Consider the following 25658-nt stretch of genomic DNA (forward strand, 5'->3'; position numbering starts at 1 on the left):
TCACCAATGCCCGATACAATTGCAGTAAAACATCTCTGTTCCTAGACTCCAATCCTCTCGCTATGAAGGCCAACATACCATTTGCCTTCTTTCCTGCCTGCTGTACCTGCGCGCTTACTTTCAGCGACTGATGCACGAGGACACCAAGGTCTCGCTGAGTATCCACCTCTCTCAATTTACACCCATTCAAATAATAATCTGTCTTCATATTTTTGCTACAGAAGTGGATAACCTCGCATTTATCCTCATTATACTGTATCTGCCATGCATCTGCCCACTCACTCAGCCTGTCCAAATCCCGCTGAAGCATCTCTGTATCCTCCTCACAGCTCACCCTCCCACCCAACTTTGTGTCATCTGCACATTTGGAAATAATACATTTAGTTCCCTCATCCAAATCATTAATATATAATGTGAACAGCTGGGATCCGAGCACAGATCCCTGCGGTACCCCGCTAGTCACTGCCTGCCAATCGGAAATAATAAAGATCATTATTATTAGGTTATGTGTTTGGACTGTGTTGCCTAAGGACCCTTGGTTAGTTCCTGCAGTGAGTCTTGTCGATGATACACACGGTTGCCACTGTGCGTCGGTGGTGGAGGGAGTGAATGTATAATAATGATAATATAATAATCTTTATCAGTGTCACAAGTAGGCTTACATTAGCACTGCAATAAAGTTATTGTGAAAATTCCCGAGTCACCACACTCCGGCGACTGTTCGGGTACACAGAGGCTGTTTAGCACAGGGCTAAGTCGCTGGCTTTGAAAGCAGACCAAGGCAGGCCAACAGCACGGTTCAATCCCCGTAACAGCCTTCCTGAACAGGCGCTGGAATGTGGCGACTAGGGGCTTTTCACAATAACTTCATTTGAAGCCTACTCGTGACATTAAGCGATTTTCATTTCATTTTTTCACAGAGGGAGAATTCAGAATGTCCAGTTCACCTAACAGCGCGTCTTTCGGGGCTTGTGGGAGGAAACCGGAGCGCCCGGAGGAAACCCACGCAGACACGGGGAGAACGTGCAGACTCCGCACAGACAGTGACCCAAGCCGGGAATCGAACCCGAGTCCCTGGCCCTGTGAAGCAACAGTGCTAGCCATTGTGCTACCTCGCCTCCCCATGTTTGTGGAAGGGGGAGCAATTAAACGTATAGCTTTGTCCTGGACGGTGTCGAGCTTTATGACTGTTGTTGGAGTCATCCAGGCCACAGTGTTAAAGTGGTTAGTCCAGATCAGTTTCTGCTCAATGGTAACCCCCAGGATGTTGATAGTGGAGGATTCAGCGATGGTAATGCCATTGAATGTCAAGATTTTTCATTTACTTAATCTGGCAGTTTCCTGAATAGATTCTGAATAGCTACTGGAATTTGTTCAAAATCGCTATTTGCTCATCCAAGATGCGTGTCATACATATGTAAATGAAATTGCCCCAATCCCATTGCTGGTTTTTGTATTCGACTGCTATGGTACAGTCCCAAATTCCCAGTGCCCAATGAGCACTCTGGATATGGTTGGTTCTACAGTAAGTGTCACCACAGGTTTGACATGGAATATATCCCAGCAAAAGTATACACCTGCCCTTATCCCACAATAACAGACTCTCAGGCAGGTGGAGTCGCTGGACGGTGATATCACCAGCTGAATTCAGGGTTAGTCTTTCCTTTCCCTGGCAGTCGCTTAATGTAACGTTGCTATTGTCACTGTGGTTGAGGGACATTTAAAGGAGGCACTCTCTGCCTTGTTGTTGTTGGAGGGTTGCAGTCTGAATATTTGAGAGTACCCTGGAGTACTGGTAACCTACCAAGGTCAAATTAAAGGTGAAACAGGGTCAATCCTGGGCATGGTGCACAATGCTGGAAATGCTGCAAAATTCTATACCTGGGTCTAATTCAATGCCACGATATTCAGGGGAAAAACTGTGAAGCAAATCGCCCTTGTGACTGTTCTGTGAGTGATATCAATTAATAAGTGAAGCATGGTCTGCGCTGAGAGTATTCGCAACCAGTAACATGATAAGGTCAGGAATGCGATGGGGGCAGCCATATTATTGGAGTAAAGGTTTCATATGAGCCAAACACACAGGACGCCCTTACTGTTGGGTGGGGTTACTGGGTTATGGGGATAGGGTGGAGGTGTGGGGTTGGGTAGGGTGCGCTTTCCAAGAGCCGATGCAGACTCGATGGGCCGAATGGCCTCCTTCTGCACTGCAAATTCTATGAAACCTATGAGACACACTGCAAAAGCTCAAACTTTATTTCTGACCGTCATGCACTGAGTAACAACACGATGAAGCATCTGGGGACGAGGTCTCGTGAGTCAATCCCTGAGCCAGGATGTGAGGGGTTCAACTCCCAGTCCAGGACTTCATGGTCGCAGAAGGTGCATTTCCAACATGGCCAAACAGATTGATTGTTGACCTGTGAATCCTTCCAAAGCACCCACGGTAGATGGAAAGAGTGGAAGTCCCCTGCTCGGCCATGCTTGGTGCAGAGTGATGGGACACAGCTTCAGGCAAGCCACCTATTCCAGGAAAATCAGGCTAAAGAAACTGACATAAGCACATGTTTCATCCACATCGTGAGTATCTACAGCCCAAGAATAAGAATCACCCAGAAAAAGGTCTATTCACTGTTCAGAACTGCAACATGCACTGGGACATGCAAAACAATGTTACTTGATTTCATTTCTCGGAGCTTCATTCCATTTCTCTTTTCATATTTTTCAGCTGTCAACTTTCTCATTGGCCTGACCATTTGGGCCATTTCCGTTGCAGAGAGCCTATATTGTAGTGTCAGTGAGTCCAGATACAGATGAAGTTGACACTGATCTCATGTACTGTGGCGTGGCACTTTGCTCAATCAATCCCACGCTCGCCAAGAATCTGAGCAGGTTGTTCCTGAATTTCACCCCGATGAATGCGTACAGGATTGGGTTGATGCAGCTGTGCAGGAATCCCAAGGTTTGGGTTGCAGACAGAGCCCTGTCGATATGATTGCGCCTGTCACAAGTCTCACCGATGAGTTTTGCCCTCATCAGCGTGTCGATGAACACGGTGATATTGTGCGGGAGCCAACAGATGAGGAAGGCCAGCACCACCGCGATGATGACTTTCATGGCTTTCTGTTTCTGGAACCCCCTCATTTGACACAATCTCCAGATCGTCACACTGTAGCAGAAGATCATGACAGCCAGAGGAACGAGGAACCCAATAAAGTGCCTCAGAAACCTGGTGGTTACTCTCCATGTTTCAGCTGATTCACCGCTGAGTATTTCATAACACATGGTTCTGTCGATATCAGGTAGAATATATTTGCCCTTGTACAGAACAGGCAAAGACAGAAGAATGGCCAACACCCAGACAACAGCACAGATCACCTTGATTAGAAATGGCCCCTTCTGCTGGTGGATCTTTGTGGAGTAGACGATGGACAGAAAGCGGTCGACACTGATACAGGCCAGGAACAGAATCCCACTGTAAAAGTTAACTTCCTGTAACAGGCTGATGATCTTACACATGGCATCACCAAACACCCAGCCAGATATGGCATCCACTGCCCAAAAGGGCAAGGTCACGGCGAATAGGAGATCGGCCACTGCCAGGTGAAGCAGGTAGATGTCTGTGGATGATATCTTGTGTCGATTGTAAAATATGACGACCATTACAACCATGTTCCCTTTCACAGCGAGGAAACATACCAGGCTATAGACAACAGCAATCACCACGTTGATTGAATGGCTATTACCTCCTTTTATACAAGGTGCCGTATCCAGGTCTACCTCGTAGTCAGTATAATTGTCATAATTGCCATAAATATCAGCGATGTTTTCCATGTCAAAAACCTGAAAGAGACAATAACTAAATCAGTTCATGGTAATTAAGCTAAGGTGCAGATTTGTGCTAAACATTTATTTGTTCATGGGATGTGGCCTTTGTTGCCCATCCCTGGGGGCACTTAAGAGTCAGCCACATGGCTGTGGGTCTGGAGTCACATGTAGGCCAGACCGGGTAAGGATGGCAGATTTCCTTCCCTAAAGGACATTAGTGAACCTGATGGGTTTTTGCAACAATCGCCAAAGGTTTCATGGTCAAAATTAGACTCTTAATTCCAGATTCTTATTGAATTCAGGTTTCACTATCTTCTGTGCTGGGATTCGAACCTTGATTCCTCGTCCAGCGACAATACCACTGCATCGCTACCTTCCCAAAGAGAAAATTAATGCACTGAAAATTGAGCAAGCAATTACAATAACTTTCAGTCACATAGTGTCATGGGAGAGTACCTTTAAGAAATGGGTGTTTATCGAATAGCTGCAGTGATGTCAGAGTGTGGGCGGAGCTGGGCTGTCTGTCATTCACTTTACAGGGTGTGTTTAGTTTCGTTTTGCAGAGGGAAGAGCTGCAGTGAAAGCCAGCAGATGTGCCTGGGTATCTCTACAAGCTAAAGAGTGTCCATTTGGGTAATTTCAAAGTGATAACTGCTCTCAGTAGAGAATTTAAACCTGGGGCGGGATTCTCCCAGCCCGGGGCCGGGCCGGAGAATCCCTGTGACTGGTCCACGCTGCCCCGCGCCGGCACGCAATTCTCCGTGGAGCGGGTTTGGCGTGGTCGTGGGCCGCTGTACGCCCCGTCAATTTTCGGCCCGGGATGGGCCGAGCGGCCGCACTAAAAATGCAGAGTCCTGCCGGCGCCGTTCACACCTGCTTGCAGCCAGCGGATACTCTGCGCGCAGGGTCGGATGGCGGCCTGTAGGGAGGGAGGGGAGCTCCGACCCCGGGGGGAGGGGGGGGGGGGGGCGCTCCGATGGGGTCTGGCCTGCGATCGGGGCCAACCGATCGGTGGGCCGGCCTCTCGCTCCCCGGGCCTCTTTTCTTCCGCGCGCGGCCCCTGAACTCCCACGTCAAGTTGCGCGGGGCCGGTGCGTTGAGGGAGGCCACCGCGCATGCGCGGGTTTGTGCCGGCGCCACTGCGCACACGCGGATTCCACGGCGCACAGTTTGCTGGCGTGAACCGATCCAGCACCGTGCTGGCCCCCTGTAGGGGCCAGAATTAGTACTCCCAGCGGCCCGTTCACGCCATCATAAAGCGCGACGGCATTTACAAAGGCGTGAGCACTGCCGCGGAATGGGAGAATCCCGCCCCTGATGTCTGTGCTGAAGATGGTATTTGTTTTATGGATGGTGCAAGGAAAGATTAGGGGTTACTTATAGAGTACTGTATCTGTGGGGAGGACTGGTGTTGATAGTTGTTAAGATGTTTACTGTGGGTTTATAAAGTGTTAACTGATTCCATGAATAAACATTGTTTTTTTGATTAAAAGTACTCTTAGTTCCCTGTGCATCACACTGTAGAGTGGGCCGTGTGCTCCCCATACCACAATCTATTAAAAGTTGTGGGTCAGGTGAACTCCATGATACACTTTGGGGTTCTCTGGTCCATAACAAGAGGGAAACATTCTGGCCGTGATATTGTGCAGGTGAGATCTCGCTTTCATATTTTCCCTGTGTCTGCACCACGCACGCCCCTCCTCCATAGCTCGTGCCAAAATGAAGCCTCACCCAAGAAGGTCAGGAACCTCATTTCAACACATTAACAAAGCATTAATGAGCAATTCCGCTGTAACCTCATTGTATATTCTCCCCTCTCCAGTTAAAGTTTACAACCTGCCGACATCATCTCTGAGGGAGAGTTCGGAGGTAGCACGCAGATTGCCATTATCTATCAGGATTCTTCAGCCAAGCAGAGAGGGAGTGCCCAGTAGAGGAGGCCTCCGCTGCTCCACTGGGAGAGCGTCTGTCTGCCGCGGACCGAGCCGCAGCTCGGAACACTAGGCCCAGTTGATCCTGGTAGAGGACGCGGCAGAGTACACAGCCTGGCACTCGCCCATCCACCACAGATCGTCCGTGTCCGTGAACACGAAAAGCAAAAATATGGAATGCTTCACGAATTTGCAATTGTGGGCAGTTTTGGTGACCTTATCTCAGGAACAATGTTCTTGCTGTGGAGGGAGCGCAGCGAAGGTTTACCAGGCCGATTCCTGGGATGGCAGGACTGTCATATGAGGAGAAACTAAGTGGGTTAGGATTATATTCATTGGAGTTTAGAAGAGTGAGAGGGGATCTCATAGAAACTTACAGAATTCTAACAGGATTAGACAGGGTAGATTCAGAAAGAATGTTCCCGATGGTGGGGGAGTCCAGAACTAGGGGTCACAGTTTGAGGATGAGGGGTAAACCTTTTAGGACTGAGCTGAGGAGAAATGTCTTCACCCAGAGAGCGGTGAATCTGTGGAATTCACTCCCACAGAAAGTAGTTTAGGCCAAAACGTTGTGTAATTTCAAGGCGGAATTAGATACAGCTCTTGGGGCTAAAAGGGATCGAGGGATATGGGGGGAAGGCGGGATCAGGGTATTGAACTTGGTGATCAGCCATGATCATAATGAATGGTGGAGCAGGCTCGAAGGGCCGAATGGCCTCCTCCTGCTTTTATATTCTATGTCTGTTCCTATGTAAGTCACCCCTTTCCGGGGCCATTCGGATCTTCTCTGTATTGTGACCCATTTTGGTATCTGTGCTGTCAAAGCAAATTCAAAAATCTTTCAGTTCATCCAGGGGCTGGTTTAGCACACTGGGCTAAATGGCTGGCTTTGAAAGCAGACCAAGGCAGGCCAGCAGCACGGTTCAATTCCCATAACAGCCTCCCCGAACAGGCGCCGGAATGTGGCGACTAGGGGCTTTTCACAGTAACTCCATTTGAAGCCTCCTTGTGACAATAAGCGGTTTTCATTTCATTTTTTCATTTCATTCCTGCCACAGGACAATTTTTTTAAAATTCAAATTAGACCTTCTACTGTGGTGGGCTTCCAGCCTGGAACACCTGGTCATTGCTGTTGGTCAGTGGAGCCGTTTCGGTGACCACACACTCGGCTCCGAGGGGGTTTTGTTAGAATTGGGCCGATTTGCTCAACCATGAATCTATGGCGGGTAGATTTCACAGCATACATCACGTCCATGGCGGTGACCATCTTGTGATTGGCGTGCTCAGTGTAGGTCGCCGCGTCCCTTATCGCATTCTCCAGGAAATCCTTCAGCACCCCACAGGTCTCCTCGTGGGTCACGTCCAAAATCCGCTTGACCCGCCATGGGGAGCCAGACGTCAGATGGCGGGCAGGTTTGGTCATGCCCTGGATATTATCTCAAAACACTTGGCGTTTGTGGTATTATCATAACTATCAGCATTGCAAGGGTTAATGTAGCATCAAGAATAGCCACTAAGGGGAGCTGCAGGTACAACTATATAAGGCAGTGACGCTGGACCTTAAGGGAGGAGTGTATGCAGGAGACAGCTAGTGAAGGTCACCAGAGCCGTTAGTGTGAGTAAGGTTAGATTATAGTTTATACCAGTAGTGAGATTAGCAGTAGATGAGTGCAGTTAGATGTTATTGATCCATTCTGTATTCTAAAGGGCTAAGTGTTGGATCCAGTTGAGCAGTGTAAATAAAATCATAGCTTTGTTTAAGTTAAAGCTATTCTGTGGTCTTTGTAGAACACTACGCCAACCATCCTGAAATAAGAAGTCTTACAACACCAGGTTAAAGTCCAACAGGTTTGTTTCGATGTCACTAGCTTTTGGAGCGCTGCTTCACCCGAGGAAGGAGCAGCGCTCCGAAAGCTAGTGACATCGAAACAAACCTGTTGGACTTTAACCTGGTGTTGTAAGACTTCTTACTGTGCTCACCCCAGTCCAACGCCGGCATCCCCACATCATGAAATGTAAAAATGAAAATGGCTTATGCACCTACACCATGTGTTGTTACAGCGGTGTCCTCACAGGCCATTCCTCACCCCCCCACCCCCCACCCCCGGAAGGTTTGCAAACAGGACGTTCAGGTGAAAATGAAATGAAAATCGCTTATTGTCACAAGTAGGCTTCAAATGAAGTTACTGTGAAAAGCCCCTAGTCGCCACATTCCGGCACCTGTTCGGGGAGGCTGTTACGGGAATTGAACCATGCTGCTGGCCTGCCTTGGTCTGCTTTCAAAGCCAGTGATTTAGCCCAGTGCTAAACCAGCCCCTGTGATCCATGGGCCTCATGATTTTGCCCTTCGGCAGTCTTAAAGGCTAAAGAGGGTGCCCGTGGTAGATGCCCATCTGTGACACTGGGTAGGAAGAGGGGTCTGGATCAGTGTGGGAGATTGTTAGGGAGTGGAGCTCAATGAGAGTATAGAATGGAATCATAAAATCCCTATTTCTCAAAGGGTGGCCATTCGGCCCATTGAGTCTGCACCAACCCTCTGAAAGACATAGATTAACATAGAATTTACAGTGCAGAAGGAGGCCATTCGGCCCATCGAGACTGCAGGGGCTCTTGGAAAGAGTACCCTACCCAAGGTCAACACGTCCACCTGATCCCCACAACCCAGTAACCCCACCCAACACTAAGGGCAATTTTGGACACTAAGGGCAATTTATCATTGGCCAATCCACCTAACCTGCACATCTCTGGACTGTGGGAGGAAACCGGAGCACCCGGAGGAAACCCACGCACACACGGGGAGGATGTGCAGACTCCGCACAGACAGTGACCCAGCGGGGAATCGAACCTGGGACCCTGGAGCTGTGAAGCAATTGTGCTATCCACAAGGCTACCGTGCACACTACCTAGGCCCACTCCCCCTCCCTATCCACGTAACCCCACCTAACCCGCACATCTTTGGACTTGTGGGAGGAAACCGGAGCACCCGGAGGAAACCCACGCAGACACGGGGAGGACGTGCAGACTCCACAGAACTGGGAGACATTAGTGTTGATCAGGAGGTTGAAGGTCATGATCCTGAGAAAAAGGGTGCGGCAAGCTTTGTGCTGAAGTGAGCCAGACAGTCTGATGAGATGCCAAGTGAGGAGGTACTGCTGAGACAGGAGAGTCCACGTAAGATAGATACACCATTTTACCCCAAGCCTTGTATAATCATCGCCAAGAATAGAAACAGTGTGACGACTGTGCAGTTGCCGGAATGAGCATTGCCTGGCAGGAATTCTTCGTGTGTCAGACACATCATGCTGACAGGAGCGGCGGATGTTGGGCCTGAGGCGAATCCAGCATTGTTAGTGCAGGGAATGAGTCTAAGCGGGACATCCATGGTGCATTCCTCACCGGGGCCCGGAAATCAAACCAAATGAAATGAAACTTGCTTATTGTCACAAGTAGGCTTCAAATGAAGTTGCTGTGAAAAGCCCCTAGTCGCCACATTCCGGCGCCTGTTCGGGGAGGCTGTTACGGGAATTGAACCGTGCTGCTGGCCTGCCTTGGTCTTCTTCCAAAGCCCGCGATTTAGCCCAGTGAGCTAAACCAGCCCCCAAAGCAGAGTCCTGTTTAATAACAGGACCGTTCACGGTGCCGGCACCTCTGGGAAACACCGGCTAAACCCATAGGGCAGCACGGCAGCGCAAGTGGTTAGCACTGTGGCTTCACAGCGCCAGAGTCCCAGGTTCGATCCCGGCTTGGGTCGCTGTCTGTGCGGGGTCTGCACATCCTCCCCGTGTCTGCGTGGGTTTCCTCCGGGTGCTCCGGTTTCCTCCCACAGTCCAAAGATGTGCAGGTTAGGTGGATTGGCCGTGATAAATTGCCCTTAGTGGCCAATAAGGTTCAGAGGGATTATTGGGTTACGGGGATACAGTGGAAATGAGGGCTTAAGTGGGTCGGTGCAGACTCGATGGGCCGAATGGCCTCCTTCTGCACTGTATGTTCTATACTCTAAACAAAAACAGGACTCCGTTTTATTTCCGTTAAATCGTGCCCCCGTGCGCCGACACGGGGAGAGCGTGCAAGCTCCACACAGGCAGTGAGCCAAGGCCAGAATCGAACCCGGGACCCTGCCGCTGGGAGGCAGCAGTGCTAACCACTGTGCCATTGGAGTATTTCTCGATGTCGTTAATGCTGTTGTCTTTGCATTCTCAGCTTTGCTATGCTTGCCTAAAGTTTCAATAGTCTACAGGGATGTCTTCTGGCTCCTGCTGAAGTAATTTTCTCTTCAATTAGAAACTTCTGCAGAAATAAGTTACTCCTGGACAGGCATAGCGAGGTCAGCCTTCCAGTTGGAACTGAGTGTGATTGAGGAGAAGTAGAGTGGGGGGGGGGGGGGGGGGGGGGGAAACAGGGGCTTTCACCAGGAGATCACCTTCACTGAGGATCTTTATGAAGCAATTTCCCCTCCCTCAGCTGCAGCAAGTTCCAATACTTGCGACATTTTGGCTTCCCGAAAGAGCTTGTGGCTCTCTATGCTGACTGTAGCAGCCACTAATCCAGCCTTCGAGAAGGGCATGGACTACATTGCCTGTGACTGACAATGTGACCGAGGCTCTTAACTTGTATACGCCTGGCTCCCTCGAGGCTGCCACTGCAGAGATGTGCACCATTTTGCAATTTGCAGCGTACTGTTCCCCTGCGACCCTCTGTGCAAAGACGGACAGCTCAATCACATTTCCTTTAGCCAGAAACAAGCCAGCAGAGGAAGCTGAAGGTTTGCAAGGACTCCCCATAGTGCAGCGGGTCATTGGCTGCATGCAAGCTGTCTTTGACATGGTTCATCTGATCTTGGGTCATTTTTATGAAATGAAAGGGATTCCTCTCACTCCACGTGCGACCGTTGTGTGGCGACAGGTGATCTTCACGCAGCTCATTATCATGGCAGCGGTCCCAATTCCGTCAACCTGTGGCAGTCTGCTGTGCCACTGCAATCTGACTGGGTGACCGTGTTACCCAGTGATGGCATTGTTCATGACTCCAGTCTGCAACCCAGATATGCACGTGCACAGCAGGCCAACAATTACCACAAGGAACATTATAAATCATATCATCAGCATCCTTAGATGTAAAACCAGGACCACTCTGAAGGAGTGTTTTGTAAGGCCACACCATCTTTGGTTCCAAAGAAAACTACTGTTATACACAGCGGCATCAATCTCTACTCGGTGCTTTCTGAGTCAAAGTTGTTGTGGGTCAGGGTTTAGAAAACTCCAACGTATATTGTGGAGTTCACCTGACCTACAACTGTTTATTGGTTATGATGAGCACAAGGGCCTGACTTTCAGGTGTTAGTCAACAGAGGCCTCAGGCGCTTTGAATCAGAAACAAAGTTTATTCCACAAATTTAGTTAAGATTTGTATGAACACACACAGTAAGCACTACAAATATGAAGACCCCATGAACTGTAGATCAATAGATAGATAGATAGATAGATAGGTAGATGCATAACCCTTACTGAACTCCCCCCTTTTAACCGTTCTAATTCAATAACAAAATCCAAGTAAAACCAGAAACCCCTTTTCAAAGGCGCGGCCCAGCACACTTCCTGGTATAAGACTTGTTAGTGGGGCCTTTGTGAGGCGGCAGGTGAGGGAATTCCCGTTGCTCCCGGCACAGGGGATTCAGGACAGGGTGATTTTGTGTGTATGGGTCGGAGAAGGCAAGGTTTCGGCGATATATCAGGAGATGAAAGAAGAGGAGGAGGCTATGGTAGAGGAGCTGAAGGGCAAATGGGAGGAGGAGTTGGGGGAGGAGATTGAGAGGGTCTGTGGGCTGATGCCACCGTTCCTAGACTATCTCGCGGAGCGTTAGATGGAGGTCGGTCAGCAGCAGCAGCAACCCGGGGAGGGAGAGAGGGGGGGAGGGGAGGGGGGGGGTGTCTCTTAAGGAGGGAGGATATATGGGTGGGCGGGGCAGGGGGTTTTCCTAGGGGCACTTGAGAAAGGAAAAACATAAACACATGGGAGAGTCAATATGTGCGGGAGGAACCCATTGTATAAGTTCTGTATTATGTTGGATTGATATGTTTATGTTTTGTTCTGTTACTTCTCTTTTATTTTTTGTTACGGGGTGGGGGGGGGGTTTAAATGGTTGAAAATTTTTGTTGAAACATTTTGAATAAACATATTTTATTTTTTTTAAAAAACTTGTTAGTGATACTCTGTTCCCCGTTCAAACAGCAGGGCTGAATTCCTTTAAGAAAGCAACTATCTTTTTTAAATTATTAAGTAGTCTGGTGGCAGCTTTTAAAATGAAGATCGAGAGACACTTCTTTCAGTATGTGCAGTCCAGAACCTGTCCAAAAAATTCAAAACTACAGAGCCACAGCCCAGCTCCACCCACACAATGACAACACTGAAGCCATGTGAGAGGATAAGAACCTTTCTGAAAGGGATACTCCCATGACGTAGGTTTCGTGGAATTTACAGTGCAGAAGGAGGCCATTCGACCCATCGAGTCTGCACCGGCCCTTGGAAAGAGCACCTTAGTTAAGCCCACACCTCCTGTCCCCGTAACACAGTAACCCCACCCAACATTTTTGGACACTGAGCGCAATTTAGCGTGGCCAATCCACCTAACCTGTACATCTTTGGACTGTGGGAGGAAACCGGAGCACCCGGAGGAAACCCACGCAGACACGGGGAGAGCGTGCAGACTCCGCACAGACAGTGACCCAAGCTGGAAGTCGAACCTGGAAGCCTGCCACAGTGAAGCAACGGTGCTAACCACAGTGCTACCGTGCTGCTGCCTACAATAGAGTACTGGCCAACTCTATTTCTACAATGGCAGACTTAGTTAGAGGTTCCTCGCCCCTTTCTCGGGGGAGCTCATACTCTGCAAGGTTCACGGGATTATCATAGAATTTACAGTGCAGAAGGAGGCCATTCTGCCCATCGAGTCTGCACCGGCTCTTGGAAAGAGCACCCTACCCAAGGTCCACACCTCCACCCTATCCCCATAACCCAGCAACCCCACCCAACACTAAGGGCAATTTTGGACACTAAGGGCAATTTATCATGGCCAATCCACCTAACCTGCACATCTTTGGACTGCGGGAGGAAACCGGAGCACCCGGAGGAAACTCACGCACACACGGGGAGGATGTGCAGACTCCGCACAGACAGTCACCCAAGCTGGAATCAAACCTGGGACCCTGGAGCTGTGAAGCAATTGTGCTATCCACAATGCTACCGTGCTGCCCTGAGGGATGGTTAATTCTTCCCACCCCATGAGACCCGTGCGGGTTATAAATAACATCTCTCTATCCCCCCAGCTCCCCCCCCCCGCCCCCCCCCCCCCCCCCCCGCAAATTCCAAACAATCCTCCAAAGTCTGCAGCGCAGGAGGGCGCCGGACTCTCTTAGCGTCCGTGTGGGCGCCGTGCGTCCGAGGTGCTGGATTGGGCAGAGTGCATCATGAATGTAAACGTGGCTTCCGCCATCAACGTCGCGGTGACGGCAGTGCCTGAGGCTCTGGTACCGCGGGCTCCCCATCGGACCCCTCCGATGCTTGTGCCTCGCTAGGCTCTCCCACTCAGCGTCTCGACCCCCTTGCGGCTCTCCTTTGGCCTGTGCACCAGCAGGTTCTGCTCGAGAGGGAGCTTTGTGGATGAGGCAGTTTTGGAAGAGTTTGTCACCTGGACCCAATGTGGTCAAAGTGCCTGATACAGCCCTGGACTTGTACCTGATAAGAAACCGGCCCTGCCTGGTGGAGGATATCTCCAAAGAGCCGCTGAGCACGTCTACGTTTCACACAGACACCGCGTCACCGGGTACAAAGTGTCTGGATGGTCGGCGTTGAGTGGACCGCGCCCCTGCTGCTCCTGGTTGTGGCGCACTTTTGCACTGATATCGGGAAAGGTCATACCAAGGCGGGTGCAATTTCCCCGACCCATCACCACTTCAGCAGGGGCCACTGCAGTAACTCCGTGTGGAGCGGTCCGATAGAAAGAGAAGAACTGAGCCACCCGGGTCTCCATCGATCCTGACGTCTGCTTCCTGAGGCCCCTTTTAAAAGTTTGCACCACTCCTTCCGCCAACCGATTGGACGTGGGGTGGTGTGGGGCAGAGCGAATATGCCGCCCGCCATTCGCCTTTAGAAACCCGGAGAACTCCGCGCTCGTAAAGAGGGTTCCATTACCTGTAACGGGCACTTTGGGGATGCCGTGTGTGCAGAAGGCCCGGGTATCGTGCACACTGTCCGGGTATCGTGCGCATTGCCCAGGTATCGGGCGCACTGCCCAGGTATTGTGCACACTGCCCGGGTATCGGGCGCACTGCCCGGGTATCGGGTGCACTGCCCGGGTATTGTGCACACTGCCCGGGTATCGGGTGCACTGCCCGGGTATCGGGCGCACTGCCCGGGTATCGTGCACACTGCCCGGGTATCGGGCGCACAGCCCGGGTATCGTGCACACTGCCCGGGTATCGGGTGCACTGCCCGGGTATCGGGTGCACTGCCCGGGTATCGGGCGCACTGCCGGGTATCGGGTGCACTGCCCGGGTATCGGGCGCACTGTCCGGGTATCGTGCACACTGCCCGGGTATCGGGTGCACTGCCCGGGTATCGTGCACACTGCCCGGGTATCGGGCACACTGCCCGGGTATCGTGCGCACACTGCCCGGGTATCGTGCACACTGCCCGGGTATCGGGCGCACTGCCCGGGTATCGTGCAGACTGCCCGGGTATCGTGCGCACTGCCCGGGTATCGTGCAGACTGCCCGGGTATCGTGCAGACTGCCCGGGTATCGTGCACACTGCCCGGGTATCGTGCAGACTGCCCGGGTATCGGGCGCACTGCCCGGGTATCGTGCAGACTGCCCGGGTATTATGCGCACACTGCCCGGGTATCGTGCACACTGCCCGGGTATCGGGCGCACTGCCCGGGTATCGTGCAGACTGCCCGGGTATCGTGCGCACACTGCCCGGGTATCGTGCACACTGCCCGGGTATCGTGCACACTGCCCGGGTATCGGGTGCGGACGTGCACGATGCGCAGCTGATGGTCACAGACCAGCTGGATGTTCATCGAGTGGAACCCCTTTCGGTTTGTGTAGAGCGGCCCGTTATCTGCAGGTGCCATAGGGATCGGCATCCCATCGATCACCCCCCTGGATACGGGCATGTCGGTGATGGCAGCAAACCCCACTGCCCGGCCCTCCTGGTCGACTCGGTCTACATGAAACCTGTCCCCCTGCTCAGCCGGAGTCTCTGACGGCATGCCCGGTCTGGCAGGTCCTCGAATGACAGGCGCGGCCGATACACACGAGGCCACATGCGGCTCCCCTTTGGCACCTCCTCCTCCTCGGCCTGTTGGGCGACCGGCTCTGCAGCCTCAGTGGCTGCCTCCTGTTCCTCTGCGGCACATCCGCTGCTGCACGCTCCACCATGGGCGTCTCTGGTCCTGGCGTCCGTCTCTGCTGCCAGGGGTACCACCAGCTGGCACTGCCCTTGCCAATGGTACGCTGTGTGACCCCCTCCCAGCACCCCCATAAGGGCTGCAGTGGGCGTCGCCCTTGAGTGGGCCGCGTGATGCCCCGCCAGCGGGTGGCGGCTGGTTAGGTGGTGGGGGGCATGGCAGAGGGTGGGGTGCGGTAGTGGGGCACCCATGCGGTCGGTGTTACTCCGCAAAACCAGGGGCCAAGGTGCGTGGTCAGTGGGTGCGCAGCAAGACGGCCACAGTAATGGCGGACAGCGCCTGGACACCTCCCCACTTCCATTGGGGGGTCGCCCCCGCCCCACAGTCTGTCCCCTGGTCACCCCCCACTCCAGCCCTGGCAGCGCCCCCCCCCCCCCCCCACACACCCCCAGCCAGTCCAGCCAGTGTCCGGCCTGGCAGCCTGCAGTCGCACCTCTCTGTCCGCCACCCCCTCTCTCTCTCTCCCTCAGCAGCCACAACGCCGGTTTCACGATGTTTAAAAGCACAAGTGAACCGCGGGGTCGGGAACTTGGCCCACCGGAGGCGGAGCATCGCGGAGGCCCCGGGGAATCCCGGGTCGCTCGCGCTAAAGACAAGCAAACAGCGTTTACTGTACGTGCGTTCCGAAACGCATTGATGCTCCTCTCGAGGTGACGGAGAATCGCGATTTGGTATCAAACCAGCGCCCGCCATGAATACGGTGCTGGAACCCACTCTCCGCCCAATCGCGTTTCCCCATTTTGCTGTTGGCCAACGCAGAATCTCGCCCAAGATTCCCCAGTTATTGTATTTCATGATCAAAATGATTTTCCCCCACATTCTATTTCCCAACTTCCAGATTGCCTGCGCATCAAACATTTCGCTCCATTATTATTGTAAATTCAGTCCCACAAGCAGAGAGTAAGAACAGGAGTGCAGATAAATAAATGTAATGTTCACAGAAACCCTCCGTCAGATAATGTACAAAAAGCTGCTGAAGAGGCCGATTCAGTTGAGCTGCAGAATAAAACCCACATACCATTGTGTCAAATGTTCTCGACGTCCTGGCTGTCTTGAGGCTGATTAAATTATTTTCTTTGCCAGCGTGGGAGACACCAAAACACGAGGGCAACTTGATGGTTTCTGCAATGTTTTGTGGCTTTATACCCTAAACAAAAAAAGAGGCTTATCCTGTCAAAAAGAACTGGCCGTTCTATTGGTGGGAAGAATGTTGTAATAGATTACATAATTGAAAGTGCCAGTGAGCAGTGACTCAACCCACATTAGCAAACTCCCGTAGATTGTTGTACATTCCTGAGAACATGTAGGTGTCATGGCTGGGAAGTCAGGGTGTGATCAGAGATGTCACAAGTGGAGTTGCACATACCTTGCTCCTTGACAGGCATGATGGGTACCTTTAGCGTCAGTGGAATGCCTGCAGTGCAGAAGGAGACCATTCGGCCCATCACGTCGTCACCGCCCCCCCCGAAAGAGAACCCGACCTATGCTCACGCCCCTCACCCCAACCCCGTTACCCAAAAGCCCCACCTACACCGTTGAACACTACGGGGCAATTTAGCGTGGCCAATCCACCTAGCCTGCACGTCTCTGGACTTGTGGGTTGTTAGCCAGATCTTGGTTGAAAGTTAGAGGAATGGCAGGGAAGGGAGTGCAATGTTCCTCCTGCAGGATGTTTGAGGTGAGGGATGCCGTTAGTGTCCCTGCTGATTTTACCTGCAGGAAGTGCTGCCATCTCCAGCTCCTCCAAGACCGAGTTAGGGAACTGGAGCTGGAGTTGGAAGAACTTCGGATCATTCGGGAGGCAGAAGGGGTCATAGATAGCAGCTTCAGGGAATTAGTTACACCAAAGATTGGAGATAGGTGGGCAACTGTAAGAGGGACTGGGAAAAAACAGTCAGTGCAGGGATCCCCTGCGGTCGTTCCCCTGAGAAACAAGTATACCGCTTTGGATACTTGTGGGGGGGGGACTTACCAGGGGTAAGCCATGGGGTACGGGCCTCTGGCACGGAGTCTGTCCCTGTTGCTCAGAAGGGAAGGGGGGAGAGGAGCAGAGCATTAGTAATTGGGGACTCGATAGTCAGGGGCACAGATAGGAGATTTTGTGGGAGCGAGAGAGACTCACGTTTGGTATGTTGCCTCCCAGGTGCAAGGGTACGTGATGTCTCGGATCGTGTTTTCCGGGTCCTTAGGGGGGAGGGGGAGCAGCCCCAAGTCATGGTCCACATTGGCACTAATGACATAGGTAGGAAAGGGGACAAGGATGTCAGGCAGGCTTTCAGGGAGCTAGGATGGAAGCTCAGAACTAGAACAAACAGAGTTGTTATCTCTGGGTTGTTGCCCGTGCCATGTGATAATGAGATGAGGAATAGGGAGAGAGAGCAATTAAACACGTGGCTACAGGGATGGTGCAGGCGGGTGGGATTCAGATTTCTGGATAACTGGGGCTCTTTCTGGGGAAGGTGGGACCTCTACAGACAGGATGGTCTACATCTGAACCTGAGGGGCACAAATATCCTGGGGGGGAGATTTGTTAGTGCTCTTTGGGGGGGTTTAAACTAATGCAGCAGGGGCATGGGAACCTGGATTGTAGTTTTAGGGTACAGGAGAATGAGAGTATAGAGGTCAGGAGCACAGATTTGACGTCGCAGGAGGGGGCCAGTGTTCAGGTGGGTGGTTTGAAGTGTGTCTACTTCAATGCCAGGAGTATACGAAACAAGGTAGGGGAACTGGCAGCATGGGTTGGTACCTGGGACTTCGATGTTGTGGCCATTTCGGAAACATGGATAGAGCAGGGACAGGAATGGATGTTGCAGGTTCCGGGGTTTAGGTGTTTTAGTAAGCTCAGAGGAGGCAAAAGAGGGGGAGGTGTGGCGCTGCTAGTCAAGAGCAGTATTACGGTGGCGGAGAGGATGCTAGATGGGGACTCTTCTTCCGAGGTAGTATGGGCTGAGGTTAGAAACAGGAAAGGAGAGGTCACCCTGTTGGGAGTTTTCTATAGGCCTCCAAATAGTTCTAGGGATGTAGAGGAAAGGATGGCGAAGATGATTCTGGATAAGAGCGAAAGTAACAGGGTAGTTATTATGGGAGACTTTAACTTTCCAAATATTGACTGGAAAAGATATAGTTCGAGTACATTAGATGGGTCGTTCTTTGTACAGTGTGTGCAGGAGGGTTTCCTGACACAATATGTTGACAGGCCAACAAGAGGCAAGGCCACTTTGGATTTGGTTTGGGGTAATGAACCAGGCCAGGTGTTGGATTTGGAGGTAGGTTAGCACTTTGGGGACAGTGACCACAATTCGGTGACGTTTACGTTAGTGATGGAAAGGGATAAGTATACACCGCAGGGCAAGAGTTATAGCTGGGGGAAGGGCAATTATGATGCCATTAGACTTGACTTGGGGGGGATAAGGTGGAGAAGTAGGCTGCAAGTGTTGGGCACACTGGATAAGTGGAGCTTGTTCAAGGAACAGCTACTGCGTGTTCTTGATAAGTATGTACCGGTCAGGCAGGGAGGAAGGCGTCGAGCGAGGGAACCGTGGTTTACCAAAGAAGTGGAAACTCTTGTTAAGAGGAAGAAGGAGGCCTATGTGAAGATGAGGTGTGAAGTTTCAGTTGGGGTGATGGATAGTTACAAGGTAGCGAGGAAGGATCTAAAGAGAGAGCTAAGACGAGCAAGGAGGGGACATGAGAAGTATTTGGCAGGTAGGATCAAGGAAAACCCAAAAGCTTTCTATAGGTATGTCAGGAATAAAAGAATGACTAGGGTAAGAGTAGGGCCAGTCAAGGACAGGGATGGGAAGTTGTGTGTGGAGTCTGAATAGATGGGCGAGATACTAAATGAATATTTTTCGTCAGTATTCACTCAGGAAAAAGATAATGTTGTGGAGGAGAATGCTGAGACCCAGGCTATTAGAATAGATGGCATTGAGGTACGTAGGGAAGAGGTGTTGGCAATTCTGGACAGGCTGAAAATAGATAAGTCCCCGGGGCCTGATGGGATTTATCCTAGGATTCTCTGGGAAGCCAAGGAAGAGATTGCTGGGCCTTTGGCTTTGATTTTTATGTCATCATTGGCTACAGGAATAGTGCCAGAGGACTGGAGGATAGCAAATGTGGTCCCTTTGTTCAAAAAGGGGAGCAGAGACAACCCCGACAACTATAGACCGGTGAGCCTCACGTCTGTTGTGGGTAAAGTCTTGGAGGGGCTTATAAGAGACAAGATTTATAATCATCTAGATAGGAATAATATGATCAGGAATAGTCAGCATGGCTTTGTGAAGGGTAGGTCATGCCTCACAAACCTTATTGAGTTCTTTGAGAAGGTGACTGAACAGGTAGACGAGGGTAGAGCAGTTGATGTGGTGTATCTGGATTTCAGTAAAGCGTTTGATAAGGTTCCCCACGGTAGGCTATTGCAGAAAATACGGAGGCTGGGGATTGAGGGTGATTTAGAGATGTGGATCAGAAATTGGCTAGCTGAAAGAAGACAGAGGGTGGTGGTTGATGGGAAATGTTCAGAATGGAGTTCAGTTACAAGTGGCGTACCACAAGGATCTGTTCTGGGGCCGTTGCTGTTTATCATTTTTATCAATGACCTAGAGGAGGGCGCAGAAGGGTGGGTGAGTAAATTTGCAGACGACACTAAAGTCGGTGGTGTTGTCGACAGTGCGGAAGGATGTAGCAGGTTACAGAGGGACATAGATAAGCTGCAGAGCTGGGCTGAGAGGTGGCAAATGGAGTTTAATGTAGAGAAGTGTGTGGTGATTCACTTTGGAAGGAATAACAGGAATGTGGAATATTTGGCTAATGGTAAAGTTCTTGGACGTGTGGATGAGCAGAGGCATCTAGGTGTCCATGTACATAGATCCCTGAAAGTTGCCACCCAGGTTGATAGGGTTGTGAAGAAGGCCTATGGAGTGTTGGCCTTTATTGGTAGAGGGATTGAGTTCCGGAGTCAGGAGGTCATGTTGCAGCTGTACAGAACTCTGGTACGGCCGCATTTGGAGTATTGCGTACAGTTCTGGTCACCGCATTATAGGAAGGACGTGGAGGCTTTGGAGCGGGTGCAGAGGAGATTTACCAGGATGTTGCCTGGTATGGAGGGAAAATCTTATGAGGAAAGGCTGATGGACTTGAGGTTGTTTTCATTGGAGAGAAGAAGGTTAAGAGGAGACTTAATAGAGGCATACAAAATGATCAGGGGGTTAGATAGGGTGGACAGTGAGAGCCTTCTCCCGCGGATGGAAATGGCTAGCATGAGGGGACATAGCCTTAAACTGAGGGGTAATAGATATAGGACAGAGGTCAGAGGTAGGTTCTTTACGCAAAGAGTAGTGAGGCCGTGGAATGCCCTACCTGCAACAGTAGTGAACTCGCCAACATTGAGGGCATTTAAAAGTTTATTGGATAAACATATGGATGATAATGGTATAGTGTAGGTTAGATGGCTTTTGTTTCGGTGCAACATCGTGGGCCGAAGGGCCTGTACTGCGCTGTATTGTTCTATGTTCTATGTTCTATGACCCATTTTTCTCAATGATCCGTTATAAAATATTTGACAATGGATTCTAAAGTTTCCCCTACTACTGACTTCTCAGGCACATTTATTTCATTTCCGGGTTTAGGGGTTGATAGCTAGGCCAGCATTTATTGCCTGTTCCAGTTGCCCTTGAGCTGCTTTCTTGAACCGCAGCAGTCTATGTGGTGTAGGTACACCCACTGTGCTGTTGGGGAGGAAGTTCCAGATCTTGAGCCAGCGACAGTGACGGAACGGCGATATATTTGTTGATATATCGACAAATGTATAAACAAAGCGATATATATATATATATATATCGAGGTGTTCGAGTGCTGGCTCTACAACACTCGAATGCCTCGACAACAAGGACACCTACGTCAGACTGCTGTTCATCGACTACAGCTCCGCCTTCAACACCATTATCCCAACAAGACTAATAACCAAACTCCGCAATCTTGGACTTGACACCTCCCTGTGCAGCTGGATCCTCGACTTCCTCACCAACAGACCGCAATCTGTCAGGATAGGAACAGCACCTCCTCCACAACAGTCCTCAACACCGGGGCCCCGCAAGGGTGTGTGCTCAGTCCTCTACTGTACTCCCTGTACACACACGACTATGTGCGGAGATTCAACTCCAATTCAATCTATATGTTTGGGTCGATACGACGGTGGTGGGTTGCATCTCAAACAACGACGAATCAGACTGTAGAAGGGAGATAGATCACTTGGTTGCATGGTGCACCGAAAACAACCTCTCTCTAAATGCTGGAAAGACCAAGGAACTGATCAGCGACTTCAGGAAGCGTAGCACGACACACACTCCCGTCTGCATCAATGGCTCCGAAGTGGAGATGGTCGATAGATTTAAGTTCCTGGGGGGTCACCATCACCAACAGTCTGTCCTGGTCCACTCACGTTGATGCAACAGTCAAGAAAGCCCAACAACGTCTCTACTTCCTCCAGGAGCTAAAGAAATTCGGCATGTCCGCATCGACTCTCACAAACTTCTACAGATGTGGGATAGAGAGCATCCTATCCGGCTGCATCACAGCCTGGTATGGCAACTGCTCGGTCCAAGATCACAAGAAACTGCAGAGTGTGGTGAACTCAGCCCAACGCATCACACAAGCTTGCCACCCCCACATTGATTCTGTCTACACCTCTCGCTGCCTCAGGAAGGCAGGCAGCATTGTCAGAGACCCCTCCCACCCAGGCATTGCCTTCTTCCAGACCCTTCCATCAAGCAGAAGGTACAGAAGTCTGAAGACCCGCACATCGAGACATAGGAACAGCTTCTTCCCCACAGCTACTAGACTCCTCAACGACTCCCCCTCGGAATGATCTGTTCCCTGTAAGAACACTATTCACGACGCCCTATGCTGCTCTTGCTCATGTATTTGCTTTGTTTGGCCCCTTGTTCCGCACTGTAACCAATCACTGTTTGTCGATGTACCATTTGTCAATGTTCTTTGTCGATTATTCTTTTTGTCTACTATGTACGTACTGAGTACGTTCCTCGGCCGCAGAAAAATACTTTTCACTGCACTTCGGTACATGTGACAATAAATCAAATCAAATCAAAATCAAATCAAATCAAATATTTCCAAGTCAGGATGGAGAGTGACTTGGAGGGTGTCATATTTCTTTGTTTCTGCAAATTGCAAAGGGCTGAAGGTGCCACAGTTTGGATTCTTGTAAAACACAATGATCTGTTCAAAGCCCATGCAAACACCCTGCCGATGTCACTGCACATCACGTGAACTCGCAGGAATGTAATCCCAGATACATATCACCCCTCCCTCTTTACTTCATTAGTGCAACAACAATAATTTACATTTATACAGCAGATCCCCATATATGTTATTTCTTTACATCTATACAATTCAGTAAGATAGTCTCTATGGTGGACGTCTATTTCTTTTTGGTAGAATTCAGTGTCTTGAACTCAGCTACTTGTCACCTCAGACGTGTCCTCATTCCTACCTGTAGATGGTATTTCTTGAATAGTTACTCCAGTATCTGTCACTCTGGGCACTGAAACGTCCTCAGAAACAGAATCTGAGCCCGTCACAGTCTCTGGTCTCTGTTCCAAAGTAGATCCCCAGATATTCTAAAGGTAGAACCTCTTGAGAAGTTTCTGCGAACTCACTTCGTGCAGCAAGTAACTGATCGGCGTGACCTTGCCAAATTCTTTCATCATCCGGTCTGTATGGCGTAGGATCTTGGACTGGTCTTTGCTCGGATACTAACTGGTAACCATTTCTCATTGGTGGTGCAGCTCCTAGCTAGCACTCTCTCTCTCCCTGGTTGAACACTCGATATTTAGAGTTTTTCTCCCTCCGAGTAATTTGTACTTGTCGTTGTCATTTGGCAATCTCTGAGGTATCAGGTGGAGTTAACCAATCAAACCGGGTTTGTGGTTTCCTCTTAAACAACAGCGTTGCCAGTGAACTCTGTGTGGTAGCATATGCAGTGTCCTGTTGAGATATTAGAAATTTGTTTACTCTTCTTGATAATGCTCGCTGATCCTTCGACGCTTTGATAGAATGTTTTAATGATGGTACAAATCATTCAGACATAAGAACATAAGAACTAGGAGCAGGAGTAGGCCATCTGGCCCCTCGAGCCTGCTCCACCATTCAATGTGATCATGGCTGATCTTTTGTGGACTCAGCTCCACTTTCCGGCCCGAACACCATAACCCTTAATCCCTTTATTATTCAAAAAACTATCTATCTTTATCTTAAAAACATTTAATGAAGGAGCCTCTACTGCTTCACTGGGCAAGGAATTCCATAGATTCACAGCCCTTTGGGTGAAGAAGTTCCTCCTAAACCCAGTCCTAAATCTACTTCCCCTTATTTTGAGGCTATGCCCCCTAGTTCTGCTTTCACCCGCCAGTGGAAACAACCTGCCCGCATCTATCCTATCTATTCCCTTCATAATCTCATATGTTTCTATAAGATCCCCCCCTCATCCTTCTAAATTCCAACGAGTACAGTCCAAGTCTACTCAACCTCTCCTCGTAATCCAACCCCTTCAGCTCTGGGATTAACCTAGTGAATCTCCTCTGCACACCCTCCAGTGCCAGTACATCCTTTCTCAAGTAAGGAGACCAAAACTGAACACAATACTCCAGGTGTTGCCTCACTAACACCTTATACAATTGCAGCAGAACCTCCCTAGTCTTAAACTCCATCCCTCGATCAATGAAGAACAAAATTCCATTTGCCTTCTTAATCACCTGTTGCACCTGTAAACCAACTTTTTGCGACTCATGCACTAGCACACCCAGGTCTCTCTGCACAGCAGCATGTTTTAATATTTTATCATTTAAATAATAATCCCTTTTGCTGCTATTCCTACCAAAATGGATAACCTCACATTTGTCAACATTATATTCCATCTGCCAGACCCTAGCCCATTCACTTAGCCTGTCCAAATCCCTCTGCAGACTTCCAGTATCCTCTGCATGTTTTGCTTTACCACTTATCTTAGTGTTTTCTGCAAACTTGGACACATTGCCCTTGGTCCCCAACTCCAAATCATCTATGTAAATTGTGAACAGTTTTGGGCCCAACACTGATCCCTGAGGGACACCACTAGCTACTGATTGCCAACCAGAGAAACACCCATTAATCCCCACTCTTTGCTTTCTATTAATTAACCAATCCTCGATCCATGCTACTACTTTCCCCTTAATGCCATGCATCTTTATCTTATGCAGCAACCTTTTGTGTGGCACCTTGTGAAAGGCTTTCTGGAAATCCAGATATACCACATCCATTGGCTCCCCGTTATCTACTGCACTGTCCTCAAAAAATTCCACTAAATTAGTTGGGCACGAGCTGTCCTTTATGAACCCATGCTGCGTCTGCCCAATGGGACAATTTCCATACAGATGCCTCGCTATTTCTTCCTTGATGATAGATTCCAGTATCTTCCCTACTACCGAAGTTAAGCTCACTGGCCTATAATTACCCGCTTTCTGCCTACCTCCTTTTTTAAACAGTGGTGTCACGTTTGCTAATTTCCAATCTGCCGGGACCACCCCAGAGTCTAGTAAATTTTGGTAAATTATCACTAGTGCATTTGCAATTTCCCTAGCCATCTCTTTTAGCACTCTGGGATGCATTCCATCAGGTCCAGGAGACTTGTCTACCTTTAGCCCCATTAGCTTGCCCATCACTACCTCCTTGGTGATAACAATCCTCTCATGGTCCTCACCTGTTGCAGCCTCATTTCCATCAGTCACTGGCATGTTATTTGTGTCTTCCACTGTGAAGACCGACCCAAAAAACCTGTTCAGTTCCTCAGCCATTTCCTCATCTCCCATTATTAAATCTCCCTTCTCATCCTCTAAAGGACCAATATTTACCTTAGCCACTCCTTTTTGTTTTATATATTTGTAGAAACTTTTACTATCTGTTTTTATATTCTGAGCAAGTTTACTCTCATAATCTATCTTACTCTTCTTTATAGCTTTTTTAGTAGCTTTCTGTTGCCCCCTAAAGATTTCCCAGTCCTCTAGTCTCCCACTGATCTTTGCTACTTTGTATGTTTTTTCCTTCAATTTGATACTCTCTCTTATTTCCTTAGACACCCACGGTCGATTTTCCCTCTTTTTACCGTCCTTCCTTTTTGTTGGTATCTACCTTTGCTGAGCACTGTGAAAAATCACTTGGAAGGTTCTCCACTGTTGCTCAACTGTTTCACTATAAAGTCTTTGCTCCCAGTCTACCTTAGCTAGTTCTTCTCTCATCCCATTGTAATCTCCTTTGTTTAAGCACAAAACACTAGTGCTTGATTTTACCTTCTCACCCTCCACCTGTATTTTAAATTCCACCATATTGTGATCGCTCCTTCCGAGAGGATCCCTAACTATGAGATCCTGAATCAATCCTGTCTC

At 49.9% G+C, this 25658-nt stretch overlaps 1 protein-coding gene across 1 annotated transcript; it reads right to left on the bottom strand.

Moving 5' to 3' along the window:
* Positions 1-2252: 2252 nt before the first annotated feature.
* Positions 2253-16303, bottom strand: LOC140407747 (C-X-C chemokine receptor type 2-like). The gene is made up of 2 exons (XM_072495036.1): positions 16244-16303; positions 2253-3843 (listed from the first exon to the last, which is right to left on the bottom strand). Exons 1-2 carry the CDS (start codon positions 16244-16246, stop codon positions 2782-2784), a joined length of 1065 nt encoding a protein of 354 aa, XP_072351137.1. The 5' UTR covers positions 16247-16303; the 3' UTR covers positions 2253-2781.
* Positions 16304-25658: the final 9355 nt, after the last annotated feature.

Source organism: Scyliorhinus torazame, chromosome 2 (assembly GCF_047496885.1).
Source record: "Scyliorhinus torazame isolate Kashiwa2021f chromosome 2, sScyTor2.1, whole genome shotgun sequence".
Lineage (NCBI taxonomy): Eukaryota > Metazoa > Chordata > Chondrichthyes > Carcharhiniformes > Scyliorhinidae > Scyliorhinus > Scyliorhinus torazame.